Raw genomic sequence first — 14,169 nt, forward strand, 5'->3', positions numbered from 1 at the left:
GCCCGTGTGCCCTTTCAAGCGCCCGTGATTCAATCTGGGCTGGTCCTCTTAGGTCTCTTCAAACCGTCTCCGCCCGTCTTCAGCAACCTCGCTTGCTTGGTCTCCTTTTCCCTCTGTAAACTCCCCACAAGATCCAGGTTGTGATGACCGAGCGCGACTTCGGGTCATCGAGTCTGGAGTCTGACAAGTACAGTTTGCCAGTAGTGCTCCCCCATGCCGTGATAGATCCCGGTTGGACGTTCCCGGTGGTGTTAGTCGGGCCGTGAGTCTCTTCGTCCTCCTTCTCGGGACACGCCTCTGCTGAGACATAGGTTTTCGCCTCTGAGAGTTTCAAAGTGGTAGGTGACATTGTGCTGGCTCTGGTCCCGTCACCGAGGGAGTAGAGGGTATGAACTCGCTCCGTGATCTTTTTGGAACGAGGATCGGAACTCGATTTGACCAAATTGTCTCCCGGTTCAGCTTGGGGATTGGATGTGATGTGTGGTCGTCTTTCTGCTATTGCTGTTAAGGAAGACCTCTGTACTCTTTCGGGACGATAGGCTTAAGGAACACTCCTGTGGACAGAATCTTGGAATTGATGTGTGATGCAAGGCAGAATGACTTTGAAGAACGTGCCTGGTGAGCATGTCGTCGAGCAGGCAGCCTGCCGGTGCCACTCGGGCATAGGAAACGAATGCCACCGATTTTGAAGCTGAAGGCAGTAATGAGCGTCCGCGGGAGAATATGATCACAGTATCTGCGGTATGGTGGTCGCGACAAAGAGAGTAGTGAAGATTGCTGCCAGTCCTGCTGACGCGTTGGGCCCAGCGCAGGCACCGGCATTAACATTCATTGTTCACCAAGGCCTTTCTGTCGTGTGTTTCCCACACAGCCTGGGAGGGCTTTTGAGATCAGTCAAACATCTCCAGCTATTGAATCATTTAAATATGCACATGAAAGCAACCAGCACGCCACTAATCTCAGACACCCTCCGCGGAGTCAAGAAAAAGTGTTGACGGATGGATAAGACTCCGGCGTTCACCGTCATGCCATCTCGACAGAGCAGGTCTGGTCATCTTCTCAGGATGATGGATAGTAAGACTGCTGACTCTGACATGAAAATGGTCCTAGAGAGCTCGTTGCAGACTTTGAAGAGCTTACATTAAAGTCCACTGCAATCCGCTTCCTCCGGTGTCTCATTGTCATCAACATCAGCTCACCTACCTTCTTCAAATTGGCACAACTTCAGTAACGACAATAGCAGAAGAACGACCACGACTCGAGCCCATGTCTCCATTGGAAGGTCCTGACCCAGCAAAAGGGTGCTATGATCACGTCATGAAGTCTGCGCGAGACAGTCAAAGGACCGTCCACCAGGTTTGGGGCAGCCAACCCCAATTTCGGGAGGTGCTCCAAGCAAAAGCTGGCATCCCGTTAGATACCTTGAACAAACGCCGTCGTCTGAGCCTCTATTCGGCTCTGAAAAAAAGACGGAACCTGACGGTATGCTTGCATATATGGGCACACGAAATCGCGAACGAGCTGGAGAGAAAGATACAACTGGATCCTGGTCCAAGGCCCGTGCCTCGGCTTGCAATGGATCTTGACCAAAGGCATCTCGCTCCAGACCAGGTACTCCGCACAATATGCCCCAGCTTCGAAAAATGGGCCGGCCTCACCATGCCGGATGCCGGCTGGCTTCCACCACAGCCAACGGCCGGTTGGACTGATGAAGTCTTAAGATGTGATCTGCGTGGGGCCAGGGAAGTTCCCAACTCTGTGTCCGATTCTCTTCCACTGTGTGCCATCCACAATTCCGACAAAGGGGCGATACCTGTCGACCTAGCTACAGACTGACTGTACTACACTCCTACGACCGCAACGTACACAGAAAGAGTCGACACTCGGCAGATACATCTTGGCCAACGGGAGTGCTGACGGGCTTGTGTTCTTTCCGTGAGCTGGCCAGCGTTTCAGCAGTTCAGCAGTTATCAAGGCGGCTCCCACTTCTCCTCTTGACAATCAACATATATCTGGAGTGATCACCCGAGTCTTCACCATCATCGCCGCGCTCATCCAACGTTGTCAACATGACGGCTCCTCCAAATGCCAGCCAGGCAGTGTCGACCAGCATCAAACAAGTCTCATTGCTGGAGAAACTGGACCTCATTCCAGGTTTTCTTTCCATCGGTATCTCTGGGCTCTAGTGTTCATAAATCCACCTCGACTGACGATTTCGCAGTTGGCTCTGCCATCTATGCGGCGGTCACAGCTCCCTTTCGAGGAGAAACTGGGGCATACTATTTTGGGCAGCATGTCAGCCATGCGGCTATCCGCAAGGTGAGTCAAGAGCCCACGAAATGTTCATAAGATGCTGACAAGCGAAGATGGTCAAGAGATTGAGCACCCTCCAACTGCAGTACGTGCGACTCTGACCCCTTTCGCATGTAAATTGACAATCCAAGGTATGTTGGCGAGCCATTGTCCAAGATCTACGAGAAGTGGTATCCAAGCATAGGTGGCAAGCCTGAATTTGTTACATTGAAGTCGGGTTGCAAAGCATTTTGGATGGGCGACTACAAGACCGCCAAGTATATCGTGGTCTACTACCATGGTAGAGTTCCGGTCCAATTTTGCGTTGACGTCCTCAACTCATTCTGTCATAGGTGGCGGCTTCTCCCTCGATGGAGACGATACCCATCTCAAGTTCTGGCATTCTGTCCAGACCGACCTCAACGACAGCAACATTCCTGTTGCCTTCTTGTTCCTCGAGTACACACTTGTACCCCATGCCACGTATCCGACCCAGATCATTGAAGCCATTGAAGCCGTCGAATATGTCTTGACTGGGCTCAAACGACCAGCATCTGATATCATCCTTGCTGGCGATTCTGCTGGCGGCAACATGTGCCTTGCAGTGTTGTCACAGATCATGCATCCTTCGTCTCAAATTCCGGAGCTCAAACTTGCGGAGGGTGACAAGCTGAAGGCGCTTGTTCTCGTCGCACCATGGGTATCTTTCAGAACCGACTGGCCCAGTGTGAAACTTAACGGATACAAAGACCTTCTCGATGACTATGCCGGTCAGAAATGGTCCCAAGACTATCTTGCTGGCAAAGAAACCAGTCCCTATGCCGAGGCAGTTCTTGCACCGGCCGATTGGTGGAAGGATCCCAAAGTTGAACAGTTGATTGCCATTGCTGGAGCGGACGAGGTATTGATTGATCCGATCAATGCATGGGTGGAGAAGTACAAGGTTTGTTCTCCTGTCTCCTAGCTGAACTCTACGTGTGCGTTAGAGAAGCAGCTCACAGATGTACGCGGTTTAGTCTGTCAACCCGGACACCATCACTTATGTGGTTGGAACACACGAAACACATATTGAACCTATCATCCAGTTGAGGTTCGGGAATGCCCCGGAGACCGAAACAGGGAAGGCCATCAAGGCATGGATGAAAGCAAAGCTCTGATTTCACTTGAGATTTTCCTGCTGTATCCAATCGAACCCACTCATTTCAGGTGACTTTGAAAACTATACACTTGTGATACTTGCTGGTCTCCTTCACTACGGATCTACCCCTTAAACTGTCTGAGGAAGCGTTGAAGTTACTGATAACAGGAATTCCATCCCAGAGAAAGCCGTATGACGTGGTGGAAGGGAAGGGTTCACGACTCATCTATTGACCTCGTGGTCTAAGGTGTCTGACGACCACTTCACGGATTGTCTTCACCTCTTACTCGATCACAAGACGCTACTGGCACCGACTTCCCCAAAGAACTTGCTGTCATTATTTCGACGACATCAAACGACTCGTGACACCTCTACGAGGTTTATATGTCACTGTCACAAAGGTCCCGGGTATAGGATATTCCAGAACTTCTGGAAGAGACTGAAACTATGGCAACGGAGCGTTTTATGCCGATCCTGCTTTTGCTTCTAACTCAGGTTCAACAGCATACAAGAGTTGCCCGTATTCGATCCAGTTTCAGATCCGGTACCCTTGACCGACCTCCGTAAGGAAGCTTGAATGGATCCGTCCCAACTTCCACATGATCGAAGCCAATTCAGCTGGACATCTTCCGACATATTTGACACGCCATCGTCATGCAGGTCCCTCTTCGAGTCCCGGGGAAGCCCAACAACCACGATCAGAACCGGATACAGTTCACCAGCCCAAACCACATCCCCAAGGACGCCGGGTTTCGAGTTCACAAATATACCAGCTCCCAATTCGAGACGAAAGAGCTCAAAGCTCTCGTGGTCTCTGCTGAAATCCAAGATCGTGGGCCATGAAGGTTTATCGACTGGTCCAGATGCAGCCGATCACGAGGATAGGCCTTCACCAAAGGCTCACTGGAAGCTACCCAATCATACAGGCATAAAAACATTGAAGAGGAAAAGGTTGAGAACCAGCCCTCCTATTCCTGCGAGACCGGACGAGCAGTTGTTCCAGAGAAGATTGCTCGTGTCGGATTCCCGTCTGGAAAATGGACACGAGCTTAGAATCAGGACAGGGCTACCGTCTGCAGCTCGTACAACTCCTCCGGAAGAACAATTTTTTGATCGGGGACCTGCACGGCTTGCAGACCTGGATCCAGATAAGAAGGGGGACGCATTTGAGCGAATACATCCTGATGGCTGGGGCAAGATCCTACCCAAGCAGTGGGTCGAAGAAGACTTTAGCGACGCTGATAGCAAGGATACCGAAGAGACACGAAGCGTGTATAGTCAAGACAACGGCGAGGAGGATAGACACAGATGGGATCCTCGTGATTTGAGAACTCGACCGAAGACACAAAACCAACCAATCAAGCTCGTGGATAGCGTTGTGGCATACCATGTGCCCGAGGAGGATGTGAGAATCCAACAGTTCAAGAATGGCTTCAACATCGACGGAGAAATAGTTTCGAGGCCAGATGCTACAGCTCGACCACCGCTGGCCATACTTGCAGACCGTCCCTGTTCTCCACGAGCAAGGCAACATGCTCTACCACACGCGAATAGCGACAGCAGAGAAACTCAAAGGTTCAGATCATTCCACAACTGTCGCACAACTCTTCGGGATCTCCTTACGGAGAATGAAGTCAAACCACCAGGGGATCCGTGGCAGCTGCCAGGTCAGACTCAGCAGTTCTACCGATACAATGTTGACGGCATCATTGACGCTGACCTAGTCGGTGAACTTCGACAATACGCTGGCGCAGGTCATTCACAGGATATCATGCCTGTTATCATGGCTGCTGACGACAGAAACAGAGCTCCGTCTCTTTCTCAGTTGGAACAAGCTCAATCCCCGCTGATACCGCTGCCGCTGAAGATTAGACACCGGGAGACCAAGGATCCGCGTGAAACAGTGTCAGAATTCACATCAGCGAGTGGTACCAAGTCCAATCAGACCCAGACTGAGGCGGTACCTTCTCTTCCAACGGATTCTTTCTGGAACATTGACGCCCCGACATACCAGTCGTCAAATAGAGGCAATGAGTTCAAGCAACCTATCCGGACAGGCGCAGCTGATTCACAGTCCGGACTGCGTTCTATGCCGCTAGTTGAAACTTCACGGTCGTCGCCATCTCCACGCTCTTCGTGGTCGTCTGTCGTCCTCCAGAGCGAGGCTCAGGATGAGGAAATGCCAACCGGTCCCCATCGCGGTGCTGAGGATCCCGAGAATAAAGCCCCTGATCGAGAAAGCCGTGCATGTCTTTTCGAACAACATGAAAGCGTCAAAACACCGGCTGCAGAGGTAGGAAGCCAGACAATTACCCCTGTATATTACTTTGGTTCTCGCCAGTCGCCTGAACTCAATGCCAAGCTTGAAGATGGTGGGCTACTCGGTCTTGATGTCCATCTCTGGGACACTCGAAACCACAAGCCAGGCGCTATCACCTCGCTCAATTCACAAGACCACGAAGACTTGGATGCAGACAGGGCTCTGAAGACTGAGATCGAGGATTTGCTCGACATGTATTTCCAACCAAGCGACCTTGACCAGAACGAGACGCTGAATGAGCCCGAACACGAACCAGACCAGAAGAAGAGACAACAATGTCGATCACAGAACCAAAATCCCGTCATCGTCCAACATTATTCTGGCTGCTCTATCAAGGACGATTACCTTCCGGCGACGATACACTCTACTGGATCAGGACCACGCTTTGGTTTCGATTCCAATGTTCGATCTGACTCCGGATCCAAGTCGACTGCTACGATTACTAGGTCGCCGCGAGAGCTGCATCGAATTGAAGAGCTTGACGACGACTACCAAACCCCTAGCATACAGCAGCGCAGCCACCACATCGCTGGGAAAGGCCTTGAGAGAGTGAGAACTGGCTCTATTTCTAATAGTCTCGATTTGAGCCCGACCACCCCGATCACTCTATCCCCTCAAAGACGTCGAGCTAGAGATATCGACCCTGGCTCCAATACAACCAGCAGGTCGCGGCACAGGGACAGGGATTTGCGCGTCTTCGATCACACAGATCTCAAGAATCCTGCTATGGCCTGCACTGGTCGACCCGGTATCGTCAACAACAGATCCAAACCTTCTGATGCGGCTGTCCCCAACTTTCCACAACCAGCAAAGGACTCCTCCACCCCTTTTGGCCCTACCTCGAGCTCCAGCTCGCCGTCCTCGCCGTCTTCACGCTCCGTGATCCATGCTTCTGCAGTCACACCGTATAGGAACAGAGCGAATGGTGCTAAGATCACGTCCTTCCCATCAGTGTCAGAGGATCGTGTAGCTAGGCCGATTATGGTACCTGTTACATTTCTGAACCGGGATGGGCGTAATTGGATATGATAGATATACATACTGTGACTCAAACAAACAGGCATATTCCGCTTCACGTGCTAACAAGCAAAAGACACGCACGCGACTATACGATCCTAAAATGTTTGAGACTCAATCCCGGTCCTGGAACCTGGAGGTGCGTAGAGCACAGCTTTCTTTCATTGATTTTGATACTCGATATTGGATCTGATTCACTCGTGAGGCTACTACACCCACACGGCCGGGAAAAGCCAAGGAGAAACGGCAGAATGTGCGATCATAAACAGGGATCAGACTCGTTGGGGAGTAGCATATCTTGATTGTTAATCACTAAAGTTTCTGATCTCGTTGCTCACAGGCACCCGGTGGTTTGAGGGGTCTGACAATGCTGGGGAATTTCTCTCCCATTTCATCCGGTTCCCAAGCCCTCTAGGATCCGAACGAATGCAGACAGAACCCGACTGAGGAACTGGTGACAGGACTTGATGACAGGATATCATTCACATCCCTCACAACAAACTCTCCACCAGCTTCCGGACCTCATCGTCGCTGTAGCCCTTGATGCCCAGCAACTCATTGTCCAGTCGGCCGGTGAAATTGCAACCATACTCTTCATTGTAGAGGGCCGAGGCAAGCAATCCGCTGATGGCAACCCACATGTTAGCGTCCGGCCCCTTGGCCAATTCAGCCAGACCTTCGCGTTTGGCATCCTCGGTGTCCTTGTGCGTGATGGACCACTCGACGCCGTCTTTGTCCTTGGCGTACTGGATCAGCTTGTTCTGCGTGACCAGGGCGTCCTGGACATAGACGGGCCGGTTTGCAGTCTCGTCAAGATGGCGAATGACGCCGACGACGGCCTTCCCGATGGTGTCGAGCGTGGTGGTGGAGAACGGGACATCGCCGCCGTTGAAGACGACCGCGCTGTGCTTGGCGAGGTTGAGCATGAAGCCGACCTGCAGGCCCCAGTCGAAGAAAGGGCCGTTGATGATTTGCGTGTAGCTAAACCCCGAGCCGGACTGCTCGGCTTTGGCTTGCAAGTAGGCCACAGTGTCGACTTTGCCCTTGTAAAAGGCCAGCTGTTTGGCTTTGGGGTTGAGGGTGTCGCTGCCGAATTCCGAGGGGATGAATCTCGTCACGCCCGCAGCTACAGCGGCGTCGATCAGCGGTTTCTGCGTCTCCACGGACTCGGTCCCCAGAGTTGAGACCACGACGGTGATCCCCTGCAGGGCTTCGGTCAGGGATGCTACGTCGCTGTAGTCGACTTCGCGGATGGTGAGGTTGGGGTCTTGGGGGAGTTTGGATGCGCTGCTGCTGCCTTTGCGCGTCAGGACCGTTACCGGGTAGCCGGCGGCCAGAAGGTTCTTGAGCACGGGCAAGCCGAGGCTACCGGAAGCTCCTGCCTGAGCGACTTTGATAGACATCTTGTAGACAGAATTCTAGAATTGGATGAGGTTGGAGATGGACGCTGTAAGTTATGGCGGTTTCAGGCTTATCCGTCAGGTACCGATCTGGGGTAGAGACCGGATTGGTAATGTGGAGGTAACGAGAGACAACTGATTGTAGTCGTCGAGGATGCAGTGGTGTTTTGTGAAGATACTTGCTTGAGGAGGTGATGCTCATTCGTACAATATGGAGGGGAGGCCTGCTCTTATATAGTTGTTTGTGGCGCCAATTGAATGTTCCCCATCTGGATCAGTTGCAACATGCCCGGAGGACAATGGCGCCATCTCTATCTAAAACTAGGTCAGATTCAAGGTGTTGTCCGGACACTTTCTGCGATGCGGCGTAACATGTTCCGTCCTCGTTTGAAATCAAGACGGCACTGGAGATCCTCTGATCGTGTACCGCACGCTGTCGTCGTAGGTAATGGCAAGGCTACAGGGCCTAGCGAGGGGTCAAGCTGGCCTTGCTTAGTCAAAATGTCTGTCCACGAGGTGGTGGATCTTGTAAACTGGTGGAGTCTGCAGTTGGCGAGTCTCCAATACACCATCTCCGTATCTTCCGGCCACCAGAAAAGTCGCCGAACAGACCAAGACGGAGGAACGTTGCGCCGTTGGAGTCGGCCTGGAAATGTAGAGCTCGTATGTCGCCGCAACCAATTTTAGTCACTGTCAAAGTTGATCATGATGGCACGCCTTCATATTCCCATCCACCATCGCCACGTCGACGACTTCTACTGTTCCTTCGGTTCTCATTGCATTTGACCAGTAAAGTCAACACGGTTAAGACAAGCACGATCAATGCTGCAATCGTCGGAATCAGGACTTGTCGCTGATGATCACCTTCCTCATTACCGGTGTATGGACATGTCGCATTCGGTCCTCCCGTCACCCAGCAGTCAACCTGGTCTAGGGAGTTGAAGTTGATCCACACTCCCGACCGAATGGAGTCGGCGTCGTGGTTCCCAGTCCGTGTATCATTCAGTATCTGTTGGTGAAGGTATGTATTCTCGAGACCTGTCCGTGGCAGATCGAACGTCGTGTGTTCTGGACAAGCCTCGGGTGCTGCGTCAAACGGCACATCATACGTAGACACTCTCCAAGCATATGGCTGGCCTGCGACACGGCATGCGGCTCGACGCTTCTTCGAACACCTGTCTACCCTCCATTGCCCCTGATATCCGCTGGTGGAGTCGATCAGAGCACATCGATACTCATCGTCCGACCCGGTAATATCGGCTTTGGGGTCAGAAACGTTGAGCGGCTCTCCAGTAGCCCACCCAAATGTCGCTGAGCGGATAAACCTCTGATACAAGTCAAGGTTGTGCTGCGCAGCTGCGGCTCCTAATGTGAAGTTCAACGTAGGCGATATGCCGCATAAAGTTAGATTCTGGGCGATGCTTGATATTCGGTCCATGTTGGTTTCGTTGATAGTCACCATAGCCCATGATGAGTTTACGTGTGAGATGGTGGTTTCTTCTGCTCGATAGAAGCAACTCGTCGGATTGTTGTCCTCCACGCTCATCGAGTCATCCGACTGCAGGTAACCCGCGGCGAAAATGTGACCCAAGTCCGCAGGGAAGTTGTAGCCTCTCATCTGTGGGTCAACTTCTCCCCAGCTCACAAGAAGTCGTCTGTTGTCTGTCAGAAGAATCCATTCGTTACCTGGCCAGCCATTCTGAGTGATGGAATTATCGCCTTGCTCGGACGTGCTGAAGTAAGACGTGTCCGTGCTGGTACCAAAGTCATCATGGAACCAAGACCGGTTGAGGTGGGCACGCTCGTCCTGCAACTGCTTTGGGGTGAAAAGTGCTTGAGGAAATCTGGACCTGAACTGCCATCCGATCAGGTCGTCCGACTGAGGTAATCTTCCTTGCATGGGAGTATGCGCGGGATCAAGGGGTGAAGTAAAAGGAGAGGCGGCATGGAGGTTGATGGTTAGATAGTGTAGTCGCGCGGAGACGGTGTTCGCCGTCTGCTCAAAATAGTCATCATACAAGGACAGAATCGAACCCAGGTTCAGGTCCAAACTGCACTTGTACGGTCCCAGCTCGAGTAAAGAGGTGCCCGCAACGCCTGTTGACGTCGGGACCGGTGCTGCACTTGTTCCGGTCCCGGTAGAGGTTGGGCTTGGACTGGCAGAAGACTGGCGTTTCTCAAGACCACGATTTTCAACAGGGTTGGGGATTTGCGTCGCTTCACCCGGCGCCGAGACGGAGGAAGAAGCGCTGGCGGCGGTGATTGAGTATAACGCAGACATGTCGACGCTGTATCCATTGGTGGCATTACCAGCCAGTGGCGGCAGTTCGACGGGACATAGATTGAATTGACGATTGATGTTGTCCCAATAGAGATCGAGGACTAGGCGTCGGAATTGACTCGCAATCAGGTCCGAGATGCATGTCTGAGTCGGGATGTCATCGTAGACCCCGTCGGAAAAGCATGCCTTTGTCAGATGGACTCCTGGGGTGGTGATGAAGTTGATGGGGACTCGTGCAGCTGCGTCACGGAGGGACTGATTCTGGTTAGGACTACTGTTCTGTTCGTCAGGGATCGAGGAAGCCTACCAGGAATATTGTCCCCAAGTGCGGGTCGGGCACAGCAGCAGGATCAGGCTCATATTTGAGCGACATATGGGGAGGATTGGACGCTAGGACATCGCTGGGAGGTGGTGATGTTCAGTTCGCGCAGGACGGCCGTGAAGTAGTGAGGCATAGATCCACCGAATCTCGTCGACGATGCCCTTGAGGTAGCTGGGATATCACAGACAATGGTGTCGGACAAGAGTACGCTCTCACCGTGATGATATCGATGTCGATGTGGAAGAAGGAATGGGACACAGCTCGTTGAAGTCGATGGAAGTTGAAACTGCACCGCCACATTCCGGCATTGACTATTGACTGAGGCTGAAACTGAAACAAGAAACTTGATTCGTCGGACCGCATTTCGCAGCCTGGTGCCTCAGCCCCAAATTTTTGGCCTCAGTCGCAACCCAAAACCGTGTCTTCTCTCCAAATCAGCCAGAACATTCTATTCCTACTACTCCTAGTAATATCGCGTCCTCCTCCCACGATACTTCATGGTGCTTCTTGACCTCGACTATCCCTGACACTTCTCTTCGTCCACGGCAGGTTGTTCGCTAGTTCTTTGGTGAATCAGGCACAACCGCCAACATGGCTCCGGGTCCTCCTCCGGCCGCGCAGCCCTTCTCACCACAGCAGATTCAGCAGATGATAGCCATGGAAGCCCAGAAACGGGGCATGACCATTCCACAGTTCCAAGCCTTCCAACGTCAACAGATCGAAACCGAAGCAGCCAAAGCCGGCATGTCGCCACAGCAATTCATTCAGATGAAGCAAGAGGAGGCCAGACAGGCATACATGCGACAACAAGCCACACAGCAACAACAACAAGGCCAACCTCAGCGTCAAGGACAGCCTCAGCAGGGTCAACCGCAGCCAGGAACGACACAAGTCCAGCATATCCCCGTCAACTCGAGCGTCGAACCTACCCCTGCTGCTTTGGCGGTTGCAAAGTTTCTACGGTCCCAAGACTTGAAGACGCGCACGTGTATATTCAACGGCGAGAGGAAGGACATGTTCAAAGGTGTGAAGATAGAGTCAAGATTGCAACCCCTATACTGACCATGAGCAGTCAAACGAGCATTCCGCGCCCTCAATTCAGATGCCTACAGAAAGGCCCAAAAGAAGAACCCTCTCCTGCCCAAAGTCGAGAACGACCAAGAGGCTCGCGGCGCTCTACAACTCCTCCCTCTATCTATGCTGGCCCTGCGAGTATCCAAGAAAGATCCTCATGAAGGACACAACCATGCCAAACCCAAAAAGGAGAAAAGAGTCAAAGGTCTATGGGAAGTCAAGATCGAACAACAACAGGACTTTGATCCCATGATGCATTACGTGTGGCTGTATGAAGGACCACAGTGGAAAACCAAGATCTGGGCCGGCGTGGTCCTCCTCGCAGTATTCGCGGCAGTTCTGTTCCCGCTGTGGCCATTGATCCTCAGGCAAGGAGTGTGGTACCTCTCTGTCGGCGCGATGGGGTTGATCGGTCTGTTCTTCGCCATGGCCATTTTCCGGCTCATCCTCTTCATCTTCACATACTTCTTGGTCCCACCGGGTCTCTGGCTCTACCCCAACCTCTTTGAAGATGTTGGTTTCTTCGACAGTTTCCGTCCGCTCTGGGGATGGCATGAAACCAAGGAAGACGTCAAGCGCAAGAAGCAGGAGAGAAAAGCTAGGAAAGCCCAAAAGCGAGCCGTCGCGGCCGGGAAGACCGAGGTGACTCAAACCGAGGATGTGAAGACTGCTGCTCCCACGAATGGATCCGCAGTCAGTTCATCGGTTCAACCGTCGACCACATCAATCGCTGCCAAGCGACATGCTGCGCCGACCGTGGAGGAAGTCAACGAGGAATGAGCTTTCATACCAGGTATCATGGATATCATGTAGTCATGAGGTCAGGCTGTATCATCAACAGATGGGCGGTCCATCTGCATCAAAAGAAGCGTGGTCGTCGTTCAAGTCATGTCCATGTCCATCACCATTGCCAGTTTCTGCCGGTCCGTCTGTCCTGATATCAACCGTGATGTATTTTCTGATTGCGTCTCTTCCACTCTCGTCCCCGATATGTTCTTCATCTCCCCAATCCTCCCAGTAACCCTCGCCAGCAAGATCCTCATTCGATCCAGCTCCTTGGCCAACTCTCCATCCCTCGTGACCAGGTTCGGCTGAACATTCGTCTGCGGCTCCTCCAACGGCGCCAGCATTTTCCGTAAATGCCGATACCGCGCCGCCTTTTCTCTCAGCGCATCCCGCTCGTGACTCAGCTCCAGCAACTCCGCACGCAGATCGGTGTAGATAGTGTCTTGGTCCACCGTCTCGTCCTCGCGCTGCTGGTCTGGCCTGAGAAACAACTCGTCGTATTGTTCCGGCAGTAGATCCTCAATGGCGTTTGTATCTGTCAAGTCGGTCTCCGCTCTGATCACGACCGCATCTGGTTCCAGTTCATTTTCTCGCTCTTGCTCTTCCGCTCTTTGTCTCTCTGTGGAGAGAATATTCCAATATAACGTCTCGATCTGCTCGGCGACATGACGCTGCGATTGCTGCGAATAGAGCATGCGGTTATGGTGTTTGATTTTCTCGTTCACTGGCGAAGTTGGGTTCTGGTTAGTTCTTGCAGTGGGCAGCAAGCAGATGAACAGAATACAAAAACTCTAGGCATCTGTCCCTTCCATGTCTCGTGCATCAACATACCTTTTGAAACGATATGTTCTATCACTTTATCGCTGAGATGACTTCCCACACCACCGCCCTCGTTCCCAACTCTCGTTGCGAATTCGCGCCATGGCGTCGACGCTTCGAGCGGGGTGGACAGATGGCGGACTTGGGAGCGGATGAAAGCTGATTTGAGAGCGGTGATGGATTGGGAGTGGTCGTCCATGATCCGGACAGGCTAAAGTGGTCAGCTACTGGTAGCGGTGACGATGTCCGCAGATACAGTGTTGAACGCGGCACTGCTATGGGCGAAAGACGAGGTCAGGGTCCCTATGCAATGCAGTACAAGTCCACAGTACTGTATATACAAGTTTGTCAACAATGCGACGCTCGACGCGGTTGGACGCGTTCAAGTTTCGCGATAGATTGAATGACGAGGCTGTCGGGATAAGATAAGATAAGATTGCGGTTCGGCTACAGATTCTCCGATCGTGCTTGAATCGCCTCGGCTCAATGCCATGCAGTTGTTCATCGAACTCGGCTTTGGCATCGACGTCGACATCGATACTAGTACGTGATATCAACGACGAAGATGGTCCTGTTCTTTCCAACGGCTCTGTTCACAGCAAGGTGCTGAGCATAGCACATGAGATATAGAATCATCCTTCTGGCTGGTCTGTCTGTGTGTCCGAGGACCAGCGTTGGTATATAGTTTATACCTGGCTGGCTACAAGCAACCGATATCCA

General features: G+C 52.4%; 7 protein-coding genes across 7 annotated transcripts; 3 read left to right on the forward strand and 4 right to left on the reverse strand.

Moving 5' to 3' along the window:
* Positions 1-79: 79 nt before the first annotated feature.
* On the reverse strand, positions 80-349 carry A1O1_00259 (uncharacterized protein; the record flags this gene model as incomplete). The annotated part of the gene is made up of 1 exon (XM_007721179.1): positions 80-349. The coding sequence occupies one exon, from the start codon at positions 347-349 to the stop codon at positions 80-82; it is 270 nt and encodes an 89-aa protein (XP_007719369.1).
* A 2,017-nt stretch (positions 350-2,366) lies between these two features.
* On the forward strand, positions 2,367-3,449 carry A1O1_00260 (uncharacterized protein; the record flags this gene model as incomplete). The annotated part of the gene is made up of 4 exons (XM_007721180.1): positions 2,367-2,398; positions 2,445-2,593; positions 2,646-3,235; positions 3,309-3,449. 4 exons carry the CDS (start codon positions 2,367-2,369, stop codon positions 3,447-3,449), a joined length of 912 nt encoding a protein of 303 aa, XP_007719370.1.
* Positions 3,450-4,084: 635 nt separating this feature from the next.
* On the forward strand, positions 4,085-6,779 carry A1O1_00261 (uncharacterized protein; the record flags this gene model as incomplete). Its single annotated transcript, XM_007721181.1, has 2 exons — positions 4,085-4,262; positions 4,357-6,779. The coding sequence occupies 2 exons, from the start codon at positions 4,085-4,087 to the stop codon at positions 6,777-6,779; spliced, it is 2,601 nt and encodes an 866-aa protein (XP_007719371.1).
* Positions 6,780-7,258: 479 nt separating this feature from the next.
* On the reverse strand, positions 7,259-8,170 carry A1O1_00262 (uncharacterized protein; the record flags this gene model as incomplete). Its single annotated transcript, XM_007721182.1, has 1 exon — positions 7,259-8,170. One exon carries the CDS (start codon positions 8,168-8,170, stop codon positions 7,259-7,261), a length of 912 nt encoding a protein of 303 aa, XP_007719372.1.
* Positions 8,171-8,870: 700 nt separating this feature from the next.
* Positions 8,871-10,821, reverse strand: A1O1_00263 (uncharacterized protein; the record flags this gene model as incomplete). Its single annotated transcript, XM_007721183.1, has 2 exons — positions 8,871-10,703; positions 10,756-10,821. 2 exons carry the CDS (start codon positions 10,819-10,821, stop codon positions 8,871-8,873), a joined length of 1,899 nt encoding a protein of 632 aa, XP_007719373.1.
* A 540-nt stretch (positions 10,822-11,361) lies between these two features.
* On the forward strand, positions 11,362-12,624 carry A1O1_00264 (uncharacterized protein; the record flags this gene model as incomplete). The annotated part of the gene is made up of 2 exons (XM_007721184.1): positions 11,362-11,794; positions 11,840-12,624. 2 exons carry the CDS (start codon positions 11,362-11,364, stop codon positions 12,622-12,624), a joined length of 1,218 nt encoding a protein of 405 aa, XP_007719374.1.
* A 101-nt stretch (positions 12,625-12,725) lies between these two features.
* A1O1_00265 (uncharacterized protein) lies at positions 12,726-13,648 on the reverse strand (the record flags this gene model as incomplete). The annotated part of the gene is made up of 2 exons (XM_007721185.1): positions 12,726-13,354; positions 13,462-13,648. The coding sequence occupies 2 exons, from the start codon at positions 13,646-13,648 to the stop codon at positions 12,726-12,728; spliced, it is 816 nt and encodes a 271-aa protein (XP_007719375.1).
* Positions 13,649-14,169: the final 521 nt, after the last annotated feature.

The sequence above is a fragment of the Capronia coronata genome (assembly GCF_000585585.1).
Source record: "Capronia coronata CBS 617.96 chromosome Unknown acBCG-supercont1.1, whole genome shotgun sequence".
Classification (NCBI taxonomy): Eukaryota; Fungi; Ascomycota; class Eurotiomycetes; order Chaetothyriales; family Herpotrichiellaceae; genus Capronia; species Capronia coronata.